The 15,696-nt window shown below is 42.9% G+C and overlaps 1 protein-coding gene across 4 annotated transcripts in view; it reads left to right on the top strand.

The window, feature by feature from the left end:
• gsk3ba (glycogen synthase kinase 3 beta, genome duplicate a) overlaps positions 1-15,469 on the top strand; it is a 30,750-nt gene extending 15,281 nt beyond the window's left edge. Inside the window, exons 3-11 of one of the 4 annotated variants that reach the window (XM_074694812.1) lie at positions 1,888-1,971; positions 7,862-7,972; positions 8,490-8,620; positions 10,247-10,353; positions 10,460-10,557; positions 10,658-10,765; positions 11,666-11,852; positions 12,113-12,211; positions 12,470-15,469. In XM_074694812.1, the coding sequence (XP_074550913.1) occupies positions 1,888-1,971; positions 7,862-7,972; positions 8,490-8,620; positions 10,247-10,353; positions 10,460-10,557; positions 10,658-10,765; positions 11,666-11,852; positions 12,113-12,211; positions 12,470-12,540 (996 nt within the window). In that variant the 3' untranslated portion in view covers positions 12,541-15,469. The remainder of the gene's footprint in view (positions 1-1,887; positions 1,972-7,861; positions 7,973-8,489; positions 8,621-10,246; positions 10,354-10,459; positions 10,558-10,657; positions 10,766-11,665; positions 11,853-12,112; positions 12,212-12,469) is intronic. The other 3 variants (XM_074694813.1, XM_074694815.1, XM_074694814.1) reach the window with 3 other exon arrangements.
• The last annotated feature ends 227 nt before the right edge of the window (positions 15,470-15,696 follow it).

The following is a 15,696-nucleotide window of genomic DNA, read 5'->3' as shown; positions in this document are numbered from 1 at the left end:
CAGGATGCTATCGAGGTGTTTCCTCCGTCTGTGTCTCTGGCCAGCTGAGCTGCTGACACACTGAAGGATGACAGGTCAGCAGGAATGACTGCAGTACAGCTGAATCTGGGCAGGGCTTCACTGAACAGCCTGTCTGCTCCTCCTCCATATGGTACCATCTTTCTCACACATTACAACACACACACACACACACACACTCAACCTCAAACACTCCCACTTAGCCACTGCAAGAGGACGAGGGCGTTGTCTGCAGTGCATGATGGTTCGTTGGCTGGTCGGTGACCCACACGCTATGATGTCACTTTATGTTGTGGGGGTTTTACGTGTGTGATTGTGTATGGGGTTAAAAAAACAGCAAGAGGGCTGTGGGAATCTTTTGTGTCTGCCTCTAAGTGAATTAGGACAGGAAAATTGTCCTCACCAGGCGGCCTCTGCTGCTGCTGCCCAGACGTTGTCGTCTCATTCAGTGGACAGACGTCTCACTCTGCTCCTTTAAAAGATGAATGAGGGAGGATTAGATCCACATAAAGTAGAAGAGAGGAGTGTTGAGGGATGGCAGCGTGGTCCTGACCCACATAGGAGGAGAGCTCATCAGTCAGCTCATCAGTCGGTCTGCTAGCTGCGTTTTTCACTGTCAAACAAAACAGAGAAGAGGAAAGTTAATCTGAAGACTTTGCGTTTTTGTCCAGTGCCGCTCACATCCCTGTTGAAGGTATCAGAGAAATGACCAGAATGAGTGAACTACATGTCCCATCAACCCTTTTTCCTTTGAGCATTGCAAAAAACTTAAATCTTATCAAGGGTTTTTGTTTTATTTTAAGTAAAAAAAATTATACTCTATAAGAGCCACATTCAACTGACTAGTCCAGAAAAATGTCTTGAGTTATTTAAGGACAAAGATGAGGTCTGAATTGCTTGTAACATGTAAAAAAAATTGCTGATGGAGCAAGAAAAATTTGCTTGAAAATTTGCTTAGAACTAGAATAATGTCTCAATACAAGAAACTTTTCTCTTGTTTCATTGGCAGGTTTAATTTTACTTGTTTCAGCAATTCAGTCCTCATTTTTTGTCTTTAAATAACTGAGAATAAGACATTTTTTTCTGGACTGGTCAGGTGAAAGTGGCTCATATTAAGTCTAATAAAACATTTTCTGCTGAAAAAAAGAAAAAAAAACACTTGATAAGATTTAATTTTTTTCCAGTGAGAAACCCAACACTGCCCCAGGTTAGGTTGGTGTTCAGTTTCTCATGGTCTGTGGTTTAGTCACTTGTTGGTACATCTTCTGATCAGCTGAAAAACACAACTCCCATTTCTCCATAAATTTAGCCTGAAAGCCGATTACAAACTGGTTTTAATTCATTATTTTTGTCCTGCACTCCTTTGAGTTTCTACAAGCAAATACCTTTCTATTTTTAGAATTGGATTATACAGAATACCAAGAAAGTTAGCCTGAACTTTGGAGCGTTATCCAATCACTAGAAGCCTGTATTGTGAGGTTGTCATTACAGAGACTCTCTTTCTGCTTTCTTTTATTTCTGTGTTTTCTGTTCCACGCTCTGTGAATGTCACACAAGCACTTAAGATCAGCTCTCAGTGCCGTGATGAAGACGAGGAAAGAAGAGGGAGGGAAAAGAAATGAAAAAGTATGGACTATAATGGAGCTGAGAGAGCTCAAGAGCTTTATGCAATGCTTGGACGCCTCCCTGCTTGTGGAACATTAGAGTATGTTCACAGAACCATTCTCTGGACGTGCTGTTTGTGAACGTGTTTAAAAAGCTTCAAAGTTTTTGTGATTTAGGTTTTGTATCATGACCTGTATGTTGAGCTATATTTCTGTGAATGTAGGAAGTTTCTCATCCTGTCCTTGTTTTTTTTTTGTTCTCCAGAACCGCGAGCTGCAGATCATGAGGAAGTTGGACCACTGCAACATTGTGCGCCTTCGCTACTTCTTCTACTCCAGTGGAGACAAGGTTGGTAACCAGAGATCTGTCACCTTCTCAGCTCAGGTTTCACACGTTCATTCATTGTTCTCACGAACCACGAGGAACAATCCCACATGTGATACTTCTTTCTGCCTGTCAACAGGGAGGTCGCCAACCGTGTAATTGCAGGACCCTCTCAAATTATCATCAGTCAGACTAGCTAATCACATCAGTATTGCTTCCCTTTCCGTGGATTTGTGTACATTAGACAGTCTGAAACATGTATTTTAGGCCCGTTTCTTCCCTAGGTCACAGTGTTCAAAGGACTGAGTGGTTGCTTTGATCAGAGAGGTAACATAACACCGCTCTCCCTCCAAAGACTGTGTGTAATCACTATAAATACACACATTATCTAAACATCCCTGCCTCTTTCTCTAACCTCTCTGCCTGTCCAGTTTATACATTCATCCAAGCGCACATCGCATCATGTCAGGGATGTCCCACTCTGTCCCTGGATGCAGCCCAGCCTCGCTGTCTGTCTGGAGTCCCCCCGGAGACTACAAGGCGGGCGATCTGTCATTTAACTATCTGACAAACCAGCAGCATGCGTCAAATATAGACACACATGAAGCTGGCACAAGCTCACATGCAGCAGGGGACTTTAACCATGACTCTGCAGTCAGGAATGCTCCGTGCTGAACACCGGCTGAGGCCAAAGGAGGGCTCAGGGGGAGGGGGGGGGATTATCAGGGGGAGGTGATGGTGAGGAAGGAGAGACAAATGAGAGTCAGGAAAAAGGGGGCTTCTGTCTGTTGGGTTAATTTTAGACTCACCCTCCCCAGCTCCACTGTAAACCCCGCCCACTTCCCCACCCCTCGCCTCACGCCATGTGCTTGGTGATCTCTGGGAACTGAAGCTGGTTCTTGGTACACTGACACACTGACTTGGCAGAGAGGATACCACGCTCCACTCTGACTTGATTTGATCGAATCACTGGGCTCTGATGTTTGGATTCGATCTACTACTTCTTGTACATTGTACCACTTAAATTCCCCCTCCCCTTCCTCTATTCCCTATCATATATCCGTTTCTCCTCCCCTCCTCCTCCCTGTATCACTGCAGGCTAATTATGGAGACTGGCACCGTGTTGTTGGTATGGGGATTTACCCCCTGACACAGCTCAGAGGGAAGGCTTGTGAATAAGGCAAAAGGTAACATCAGGGAGTGTATTGCTTGGATGCACAGCTGCAGACAGGTTGACGGACGGCTGAGGGATGTGTAAAAATACTCAGGAGGAGGCAGATAACATGAGGTCAAGTTAGATCCGCCATCGGTATCCTGATGGGAGGGTTCACGCTGGGTGCAGCTGTGAGCAGGTGAGGACCACAGCTGTTGGTGCAGCCGGCAACATGTGCACAGGTAGACTTATGTAACCACTGGCATGTGGCGCTCTGGACACACACAGCGTGCTCTTTTCTTTTTACCCTTTAACCACTTGTATAATACTCTTCAAACAGAAGGCCACAGGTCCAAACTGCGTGGGCAAGTCTGCAAACAGCAGGTTGACTTTTGCCTCTTTAAAATGTGAAGTCGCAGAGATGGCCTGTGCGAGACTGAGAGCTCTCGTCTACTTCTCAGGATCACATATGCACACGCAAGAAAACTCTTTCATTGACAGTTTTTATTTTTCAGTTGGAGAGCACTTTTTTTTAACATAGAGTAATATGATTTAAAAGAGTTGTGTTCATATTCTTTGCAGTCCTCAGTTTTTACAGATTTTGATACTATATACAGCCTGGGTGGGAACACTATGTGTTTATTAGAGTGAGTAAGAAGCAATTCAGAGAGAGAGATACGTAACATAGAATGAAAATTACAAAAATTAGAAAAAACAAAACAAAACAAAAACAAAAACAACCAAATGATTTGCTGAGACAGGACCGTGTCACAGGGGCTTCCAAGTGGCGTCATCCACTAAGTCTCCCTGTAGGGATTTTATGAAGTTAATCCATTTGGTCCAGAGTTCAATAAACACATCTTTTTGCAATCTTAAACAGAAAGTAGTTCTTACCATGACATAAATATTATTTACTATATCAATCCAATCCAACTGATCAGTAGACCTAGCCTAAAGATAAATGTATAATTTTTAACGTTTTATGAAACTCTGTCCAGAAGGATTTTAACACTGAAAACTTCCAGAAGATATGCCAATGGTTTGCTTCCTGAAATCCATGCAGCCTCCTACACATTAAATGCTTCCTATACAATAAGCTCCCTATTTTGGAGTGACAAAGATTTGATTTGATTTTATTAATTCATGCTTGTAGTGGAGCCATGGCTCCACTGAAAAAACGCAGCACTTTACAGGAAAAACATTGGAAAAAGAAATCACACAACAATTTCAAGATTAAGAAACATTAAAAAAAGTAAAATATTTCAAGGCAGTGGAAACAGAAAGAAACAAATCAAACACTTCCATTGATATTTACACCACATTTGGGAATTTTTACACTTCCAGTGAAGTTTACATTGTCATTTGGTATCAATAAATGACACTCTTTCTACCATTTCTCTTTAACATACTCTGTGGTTTGTGGTTTCTTATACATGAATTCCTTAAAATGTTAGAAATAATACTTCTATTTGAATCACCCTGGTAAGCCTGGTAAAATTGGATCATCAGGGTCTGTTTTGTTTCTTGTGTTATGTTCAAAATAACTACATACTTAAAGATATCAGTAAAACTCTGACTTTCAAGACCATATTTTCTTTTTAGGTATTTAAAGTCTTTTAGTTGACCCTTTTCTGTTATTGAGCTTACGTTGTTATGCCCTTCATGGTCCATAGTTTGAATCCATGGTCCAATTTATTGGATTTGAAATCAAGACCATGAGCACACCATTGCATTATTTATATTTTGTTAATTTATGTTCTTTAATTCTATTCCAAGGAGTTTTTACTGTGTCTATAAATGCATCTAGATTTTTGCAGACCAGCGCTGCAGGAATTTGAAGGTTTTCATGATATAGAGTCCAATATCTTACCATCTAGCTTGAAACGCTGGGTTACACAAACCAAACCAGTCCTACTGCCTGATCACAGTCAGTCTATGCACCACAAAAACTGTAATGTAAACAAGTGTTTGTCTTTTTATAGTAAAAAATAAAGTCTTATTAGACTTAAAATGAGCCACGTTTACCTGATAAGTCCAGAAAAATGTCTAGTTTTGAGAAACTAAAGGACAAACAAATAAACATCTGCCAGTGGGTTAGGGAAAATTTGCTTGTCAAAGAACAATATCTCAATCTAGGAAACCAAAAATTACATGTTTCTTGCCCCATTGGAGGAATTTTTTACTCTTACAAGCATATCAGGTGTCTTATATTTTTGTGATAGACTTTTCTCTGAGCTTGTCAGGAGAATGTGGCTCAAATTGTTTTTTGACTTTTTATGCTTTTAATGGGATAGAAGATGACAGTGGATACAGCAAGAAACAGGGCGAGAGTGGGAAGTGACATGCAGCAAAAAGGCCACAGACTGGATTCCTAACCCAGGCCCCCCACGTGAAGGCTCATGGAGTGCAACCTAAACCACGAGGCCATCTAAGCTCCCGTCTGTGTTTTTGACGTTATTCTTCAGGCTCTGTTGCCAATAATCAGAGAGGACAAGACAAGGAAACAGGGTAAGATGAGGGGGCCGACAAGCAGTCCAAGCATAGGTTGGATTTGAACCTGGTGCCAAAATTATGGCACATATGACACATTTCCTATCCTAAAATTTGATCCAGTATTGACAAAGATGTCCGTACTGCAGTAACAATAATATACACAAGTATTTATAAAATCATAAGGGCTTAAAAACTCTGTTCAGGATCTGTTTGTATTATCAGTGGCTGCCATGTTTGGTCGTCTTGTTATACTTTCTGTGATGCTCACTCGCACAGAATCCACTGGAAGTAGATGAATCCGCCCCTCACCATCCTCATGTAGCTCCACCATGGCTGCCATTCAAAGCCCTCCAGTGTACGTGTTCGTATTCTGATGTTAATAGACCATCTGTGGCTGAACAGTTCTGCCTCTGGTTAATGAGTTCGGTCTGCCTTGTGTGGTTGTTGAATTCACAGGATTCACCATGAAACAGTGAGACGGTCATGATGGGTTTACCTGCTGTTTATCTTCATGCTGCTCCTGCACAACACAGCTTTGAGCTTTTTTCACCAGTAATGTTTAACAAAATAAGGAAAATTACTTTATGTTTGTCTTTCTACCTTTCTGATTACCATCGATTGATTTTCAGGAACTGTTGTGCAGATTTCTCTTACATTCATGCTCATGTAAGCTCCTGCAGACAGTGTATTTCTCCCATCCACCCTCTCCTCTTGCATGACGTAGCACTGGTGTTGTAGCTGATAGATTGCTGAACCAGTTGTTCAGGTGCAAGCAGTTTTCTCAGCAAATTGGAGGCTGAATTATTTAGCCAAGAGCGAGCCAGGAGCCAATCACGGCCCAGCTTCTCTAACCATCTGGGAGAGAGCCAAGGAAGTGGCTTTGTAGTGAGGCAGGAAGTGAGTCATCACTGTTGCTAGGCTAAATATAGCTTTGGTGGCACTAGCAGGAGGTGGAGCAGGGCTCTCTAGTCGTCACAAATGTTATCAATGAGAGTCCTGTGATTGGAGACAGAATAAGCACGCTTACATGGAGAAGGGTGTTAGTAGGCTGGTGACCGATATATGTGTGTGTGTGTGTGTGTGTGTGTGTGGTGATCCAGCTGGTTGGCAAATGTGTCAAACCATGCATGATTCACTCACCTGTTCTTACATGTGTGTGACGCTGCTTGTGAGTGTGTGGAGAGGGAAAAGAAGGCGCTGAGCTGAAGGAAATGTACCAAAAAATGTCCGTCCAGGAGCGTTTCATGAGCTGGACTGTTAATTCTGCAAACAGATAGGGTAGAGGAGGCAAAGGGATATCGGCACTCAGGGAGAGGAAGAGAATAATTTAATTAATTAAAGTTGAAGGCCCTGCCATTCCCCCCCCCAAGGCTGTATGTGTGTTTAACACTTGGACACTGATCAGCTGTTCTGTTCAGCGAGTGTTTGTTTCACTACTTCTGGATCCAAAAGACCTTATTCTATCATCCCAACACCAGATGTCTTCAGGACACATTAAAAGCCTTTACACTTTCTTTCTAGGCACAAGTGTGTCATCAAGGCCCGGCTCCTCCTCCTCCTCACAAACCCTCAGGGCTGCTCAGACTGGATGTGAATGCAGGATCTTGTTTGTGAATATTTTTAGCTACAAAGATCTACGCTCATCTCTGTGGGAGCTCTGCAGACTGACTTAAAGCCCCCCGAACAATAGCTTCATGAGAAACACCCCCGTGACTCAGGGCAGGCCAACCCCGCACTGAATCAAAGGGAAGAGGAAGTCCTGGAATAATCGGGTGCAGAAGCCTGGACACAGCATCCTCTCAGGGGTCAGCCTGCTCCAGTTGAAAACGTGCAGCATCCCGCCCTTCAGCGTGGGCCTGGTCCAACCAGGAAATGAGGAAATGATATCACTGTCTGCGGCCTCTTCAGGAGCACAGGGCTGCCGTGACGCATGCTCCTGTGAGCTTCCTTTCCTTGGGGGAGGGAGTCAAGCACAATGGAGCACCAGTTAGTCTCAGAAAAAAAAACGTCGCTTACAAACAGTTTCTTTCATCAGGGGCTGATGTATCACAGCTTCAGAGAGAGAAGAGGAGTAGTGACAGGAAATGTTCTCCAGAATGAGTGACCTACATGGCAGCTGGAAAGTCTGAGCTTGCAGGCCATGAATGTGACTTCCAGCTAAATGATTCGAGACTCTCTTTTTTCACACCCTATGACTTTTTTTGCTTTCCACTTCCACTGTGCTGGTGTGCGCATCTTTAACCTCTTTTTTCTGTCTGTCTTCTACAGAAAGATGAAGTGTATCTGAATCTGGTTCTGGATTATGTTCCTGAGACCGTCTACAGAGTGGCCAGACACTACAGCCGAGCCAAACAGACTCTGCCCATGGTTTATGTTAAGGTATATAAGCATGTGTGTGAGTGAGTGTGTGTTTTTAACCCTGATCTTCTAAAGGATACCAGGTGAAGATACAAAACACAAGCTTAAGACAATATTCATAACAGCTACCGCTCCTGTGTATGTTATTATATAATCTCCCACACATTAACGCGTCTCTCACACCTTTCAAACTCACTCAGCACATCCACTTCAACTTGCTCTCAGCTATAACGCATAGATAATTCCACAGTTGACAAAATATTTCTCCCTGATCAGCTTCTGTTGACACAACTCAACTTCTCCAGGGCAGAGCGCTCGTTGTCACCACCTCGAGGTTCCCCAGGCTGTGTTGACTTTAAGATGAATTTAAATATTAGCTTTGTAAAGACAAACACTTTTTTTCTTGTCCACATCAGAGGGATATATTTCTCTTATCCTGGATTAAACAATGCCTCAAAATGTTCATTTGTTCTGCAAAAAGAATAATCTAGCTGTTTTGAACTTCAACTCTGTGACCTTTATGTGTTTCTGTGTGTAGTTGTACATGTACCAGCTGTTCAGGAGCCTGGCGTACATCCATTCGTTTGGGATCTGTCATCGGGACATAAAGCCCCAGAATCTGCTGCTGGATCCGGAGACCGCTGTGCTGAAGCTCTGCGACTTTGGCAGGTGAGACACAGTCAGCGTGTTCTGACACATTCTGACAGCAGAGGTCTGGTTTTCTCAGCGTGGCGAGGGCAGTTTGTGAAACAGGCTTAGCTCTCTCGCTGAGGATGAGGACCTTGCACCAGCAGCTGGTGTCAGAGGACAATTCAGACTGATTTCCAACATGACAATCCTTGGATCACACACACTAGATCACCACATGCTAAACTTTTGAGCTGATGGATTCGGAGACATGAAATCTCAGAAGCTCAAGAAGTGACATCTTTTTTTATTTAATTTTTTTATAGACAGAAAATACAAACTAAGTTAAAAAAAATGCAGCAAAACTAAAAAAAGAAGGAGCCTATCCCCTCACCCCCACCCAAAAGGGAAAGAAAAAACAAAGTAACAAAGAAAGCATGTCTATGGACATGGAATCACATTGAAATCTTAAGTAAAGCAGTTCTTATTGGGGAAAAAACAACAATAAAAAATTTGAGAAATAACAAAAATAACACATACTCACAGCAAGATGGCGTGACTAAGACACATGACATTATTCTTTGCTACAAAGAATGATTAGCAAAAGGTCCCAAATCTTATTGAACACACTTCCCCGGTCATATTTGTGGAATCTCAGTGTCTCAAGATGCACAATGTTCACCATTCCTCCCAGCCACAGATCAAAGGTGGACACAGAGTCCATCTTCCACACTCTAAGTATGAGATTTTTGTGACCACCATTCCAAATAAAACAACACTAGTTAAGGAGCTGACAGCTCAAAGGAGCAGTGGGTCAGGTTTCCAACATTTTAGAAAAGATTTAGACAGAAAACTAAAAAGATGTTCTTCACTGATAACTCACTACATGACCAGAATGAGTGTGTTAAACTGCCTATTTAAGATTGACATCTATTACAGAGAGGAGACACATTAGGGAAAAAACTGTGCAGTTTTTCATTGGAGTAATAAACTCTGTGAAGTTTTTTAAAGTGTATAAGATTATGTGGTACATTAACTAAACAGTCATGCATACTCTTTAGACATTCGTTCCAGATCTCATCTTTTGTCTCCATATTTAATGCTTTAACCCATTTCTGTTTAAGACCTAAAGTATTTCCTAGAGATAGACCGATATGAATTTTTCAGGGCCAATACTGATTTTTTGTAGTAAAGGAGGCCCTTATCCGATATTTGAAGCCGATATTAATTTGCAGTCAAAGTAAAGATTTTGGTGTCAAAATTTTGAACAATACAAACTCCAACACTTAACTTCATTCAAATTCCTTCAAGCATGAGTTTATTAAAGAGCTCCCAGACTAAGCAGCATGTTTTATAAAGTTAAATGAAAACATAAAAAAATAAATAGCTGAAGTTTGAAAATTTATTGTAACTGCGATAACTGTAATAACTGCACTGCTGATTGGCTGTTTCCCAAGCCATGGCTCTGCTTGTAACCAATCAGATGGAACTATGGGTGGGACAGTGCTGAGGACTGAGTAGTGACTGCAGACAGTGAAGCGGCTGCATCAGTTCATGGTTAAAATCTTAAAAAGTAAATACTTTTCCCACATTTGCATTTTTTCCTTTGGTCTTAACCTGCCAGAGTTTTTTAATGATGATGGTTTTGTGCTTTGATTTTGTGTGCAGTGCTAAGCAGCTGGTCCGCGGAGAGCCTAATGTGTCGTACATCTGCTCTCGCTACTACCGAGCTCCTGAGCTCATCTTTGGTGCGACTGACTACACCTCCAGCATAGGTAGGCTGACTCCAGCTGTCACCAGGTTTATTATGATGTATCTAAGAGTTGGAAAATGGTCAGTGTTTTAAATGATGACTTGTGGTGATCTGCTTTTCTCTTTTAGACGTGTGGTCAGCTGGCTGCGTGCTGGCTGAGCTATTGCTCGGACAACCGATCTTCCCCGGCGACAGTGGCGTGGATCAGTTGGTTGAAATAATCAAGGTGATCACCAGGGATTTAAAAAAAAGTCTTGATGTCACTTTTAAACAATCAGAGGTGGATGATCTAACATGGTGTCCTCTCTGTTCTTGTCTGTCTCCAGGTTCTTGGCACCCCGACCCGAGAGCAGATCCGGGAGATGAACCCCAACTATACCGAGTTCAAGTTCCCCCAGATCAAGGCACATCCTTGGACTAAGGTGAGTCAACAGGTACAAGAGCCCTTTTACTTTTCTAAGACCCACCATTGCAGCATCTCTTGTCTCCATGCTTGTGTCTGTATCATACTTCATCAACGTGCCCCAAATTAACGCTACAATCTATACCCCAGAAAGGCAATAGCAGCAGCTTGTTAGCTTACATCAGCCTTTTGAAAGTTAGTTTATGAGCAAAGAAGCTTCAAAATCTGTGCAGTCTATAGCCTTCACATCTAAGAGGCTCTCTCTTTTATTTCTTGATGATTTGTCAATTATTATCCCTTAATCTCTAGCTTTTCAGAAGATCACTCATTAGCGTCTGTTCAAAAATCTGAAGAAGCATGTTAAACCTGTTTTATCTCAGTCACAGCTCTTCAATTTGAATTTACAATTTTTAATTTCAATTACAGAAACACAAACGACTCCCCAGAGGCAGAAACAGCTTGTTATGAAATTAATTTGTGGAAGAGTTGGAGTTTGAACTACAAACTGAACAAACAAGCCTTATCTGTGAGCCTGTCTTTAATAAATACTCTAACACTTCCTGCTATTTTATCAGTTTGTTGAATTGAAACTGTTTAAAAAGAGGAGCAGGGACTTGCTCTCTTCCTGACCTCCTCAGCAGCTCTGTCTTTCTCTCTCTGATTGGATAACAGAATCATCTCATCGGCAGGCAGCAGCAGGTCCTCTTTCAGCCTCTCAGGCGCCCTGCTGTGGTCACTTTCTGTAACTGCACTTCAATGTGCAGCCAATCCAAGACAGTCTAACTCATATCCCTACTCTCAAACCTATTCCATATGCATACTTTGGAAGTCAAAAACTCATCCTGTGTTTGTTCATTAACAAGAATAAATATATCCCCTCCTTTGAAGTTTCCATGGCCTCTAATAGTTTATCTCTCTGATCTGTGTGCAGGTGTTCCGGCCGCGCACGCCTCCGGAGGCCATTGCCCTGTGCTCCCGCCTGCTGGAGTACACACCGACGGCCCGTCTCACCCCTCTCGAAGCCTGCGCACACTCCTTCTTCGATGAGCTGCGTGACCCCAACGTCAAACTGCCCAACGGGAGGGAGAAGCCCTCGCTTTTCAATTTCACCACCCAGGGTATAGAAATATTAGCTCTAAGAGCAACATGCCCCGTTTTGTTTAATGCCTTTAAATAAACAACACACGCCTTTGTCATCTTTTGTTTTCTGTATTTATTAAGGAAGCTTTCTGAGCATAGAAACAAGCTTATATTTCTTACTGTTGCACTACAATCAAAGGAAATTTTCAGTGGTGGCTGACATTTGATTTCAGCTTCATTTCATTTAACACAATAAAAAGAATACACTTTTATTCTTTTATTTCATTTTTTTTTTCAGAGTTGTCCAGTAATCCCTCTCTGGCCTCCATACTCATCCCTGCCCACGCCCGCAGCCAGGCCGCTGCCTCCACCCCAACTAATGCCTCTGCCACCACAGGTTAGACCCATGCTTGTAATGGTCTATGTGTGTCATCTCACAGCTCTGCAGGATATAATTCACGCTGAAAGTCTTTGAACTTCACTCTGTAAAGCACCAAAGCTGCTGTTTTCAAACCCTGTTGGTTTGTGGGGTTGTGGGCAGAGTTCATCTTTGCATCTCTTTCTGCATCGTTTTCTTTTGATTTTATCGACTCATCTCTTCTAAAACTCTGGATTGAGAGCAATTTTTGAACAATGTCTTTTTCCTGTCCTGTAGATGGCAGCAGTACAGAGCGAGGTCCCAGCACCACCACCGCCTCTGCCTCAGCCTCCAACTCCACCTCTTGAGCCCGCAGAACACCCACAAGCCCGCCCCGGTCTCAGCCCCAGCCCATGGCCTCTCCATTGCCCCGGCCAGGGGTCGAGCTCCGCTCAGCGCTGCTCTGCTCTGCCCCGCTCTCCTCCCCGACAGCAGCGGAGCGATGCTGACACAGTACGGGTTCAACAGCTAGCCAACAGCCCCACGCCACGACACGACCACAAACAAAGCGCCTCTGATCTGTCTCTTTTACCCCCCTCAACTGGCCCCTCTTTCACCCAGCTGTTTGAACTCTACTCCATCTCTCCGCGCCTTCTCAACGGGGAAGCAAAGCGCAGGGCCAGAGGTGTCGTCGACTGTACTATTGATCAAAGTACACTGTACACAATGCTAGCCTGCTAATGTTTGTAAGAGGACAATCTGTAGAAAACGTCCTAAGCTGTTCCCCTCCACCCTCTCTTCCTCTGTTTCCTCCATTTTTCTGCCACCTTACCGATCGACCTCTGACCCCTGCATCCCCTGGCCAACCCTGTCCCCCCACTTCCCCTCCCTCCTTCAGTTCTTCCTGTAGTGCATGGCCTGAGTATGGTTAGGATCACCTGGGGGTCTCCCCTTTCTCTCACCTCCACTTCTGCAGACAAGGCATGAGGCTCACGCACGGGTATACACACATACAGACTCATGAACACACACACACACACACCTCTGGATGCATGATGACCCTGATGTTTGTGGAAAGAAGAAGCGTCCCACCTGTGATTGGGGGTAAACTTTTGACAGATGTTTTTTTTCTTTGCCTGGGGTTGTTTTTAAGTGGTAAGCAGCTCTTTGACTCAGTTTTAAAGTTTAGTTTTGTACTCCCGGGCAGATCACGTTCTTTATTTCTTTAATTTTTTTGGATTGCGATGGATGTGACATGTATCTGGTCCTGTGTGCTTGTATAATATATACATACAATACAAAACAAACATGCATTCATACACAGTTTATATATTACTTTTCCTTATGTATAAAAAGTATATATAGATATATGTATATTAACTACAATGGTTCAGAAATCATTTATGGTGAGCTCATATCTGGCAGAGCAGCGGCAATATTTGCTGCTGCCTAAAGACAATAGATTTAGAGAAGGTGGTGTTCTGTTTCTTTTCGCTGGAGTGTGTTAAGATTCCAGCGCTCACTTCTCTGCTCTCCTGTGTCGTCTGTGTTAAGGCTGTAGATGGATTTAGAGCATTGCTCTATTCCGTGTCTTTGTACCGACTCTGTCTGTAGCAGCGTTTCTGTGACAGTGCAGCGTCTAGACAAACATCCCCCCCATCTCGCTCTCTCTCTTTCTTTCCTCTCTTTCTGTCTCTGTGAAGACTTTTCTTACACTTAATTCTTTCCTCGACCTCCTTGAGACGTTTTGGCAGTGCTCTCCCGCTGGCCGCTGACTCGCTCATGTTTTTGTGACCACTGACTGAAGTGTTAGCCTAGCATCCTTCTCTCTCCACCTGCCGCACATAGAGCCACTCGGTACAGGCTGTCACAGCGTCTTATTTACAGAGAATACTCACTACGTTTCAGAAAAGAAAAGAAAAAAGCAGAATTTGTATATACAGTATAAATGCTCCTCACCAAAAGTCTGACTTGTATGACTCGTTCGTTGTTGTTTTTTTTATGTTGTTATGTTTATTTTTTCCCATGTTGTGTTCAAGGTATGTATATATGCAGACCCATGTACTGTTTATGAGCAAAAACAAAGAGGACAAAGGGTAGGGGAAGAAAATTTTAAAAAGAATCAGGGCAAAACTGATGTTGTTCATGGATATTGTAGATGATGATGATGATGATGATGATGAGCTTTATCCAGCCATATGTTCAATCTTACCTGTACAGTACAGTAGATGACAGCTGTATTATTGTAACAAGAACTAGTCATGTATAGTGTAACTATAGTTTGGAGTGCCTTTGCTTTCATACACCTTCGCCTTGTTTCCCTCCCTCACCATCAAACCTCTCCCCACATGTAAATTGTGACTCTCCCTTTGGTGCTGTTGAATGTCCTGCTGTCCTGCTACACACTTCCACCTGACCATCAGTCCCTCTTTCCCTTCGTCATTGCACACTTAATGTAAGATACGTTGTTAATCCTAAGGATCTTCTCCTTGAATGAAGTGTTTATTTAAGATGTTTTATCTTGGGCACACATACACGCACAAACATGTCAACACCACAGTCCAGGCACCGACTCCCAGGCTTGAAGTGGGATAGGGAAGGGGAGAGGAGGTGTTCTGGATGACAGCAGGGGGCTCAAAAAGGCCTCACATACTGTACATAAACAATACAGTACGTTTCCTGTAGTACTCACCGTGTTGCTTGTGTTACCAAAGCCAAACCAAGATGTAGTTGTGTTGAGCCATCTTCAGAGGCAGCTCAGTGCCTCTCCTTTTATCTCGCCTCTCTGTCCTCTTGCTTGTCCTCCTCCCTGTTTGGAAATCCAGGGGGCGACTTCAGTAGCACCTAAGGGAGTCGAGTCATGTAGCTTCTCTCCTGTCTCCTGCTTGCTGTAATTTTTGCATTCATGAACGTGTTGTTACCACCAGACAGTTCGACCACCTCACCTCACCCCACCCCCAGCTCCAGGTCAATAACGACACCACAAAGTTACCAAAAAAGAAGGCAAACAAGTATGTATGCTAGTATGGCTTAAAGTACTAGCATATATATGCTAACTGGGGTTCAGTAAAAGAAAAATCATATAAAATACTACAAAAACATCCTGTATAACAGTACTACTACTTGAATGCCTCTGTTTGTGACTGAACTTTTTTTTCTTTTCTATTTTTTTTGTTTTGTTTTTCTTTTGTTCTGTGAAGGTATGCTAAATGTGCACCTCTGTAAATAATCCCTCTGCGTGCTCTGAGGAATAGTTCCCTGGTACTGTAATTTGCATTAAATAAAGAGTAGGATAGCCTGGAAATGATCATGCTCTTTGTCTGTGATGCCTTTTCTTTAAATAAGTGTGATGTGGAAGTAAGTGTATATTTGTGATGGATCATACTGTGCCAACACTTCCGAGAGAGTGTGGAGAAACCCCAGATGAGTTAATGAAGCGTGACTCAACACCTGTTTCATTTAGGGCGAGTGATGTCTGAGGCCTTGCTCGTTCAGAAAGTGATTTGAGTGTTGGTATGATTCAA

Source organism: Halichoeres trimaculatus, unplaced genomic scaffold (assembly GCF_033239565.1).
Source record: "Halichoeres trimaculatus isolate MK-OKI-2021-1 unplaced genomic scaffold, fHalTri1.1 fHalTri1_scaffold_19, whole genome shotgun sequence".
NCBI lineage: Eukaryota > Metazoa > Chordata > Actinopteri > Labriformes > Labridae > Halichoeres > Halichoeres trimaculatus.
The sequence above is the reverse complement of the archived record's forward strand: the minus strand, read 5'-3'. Positions and strand labels throughout refer to the sequence as shown.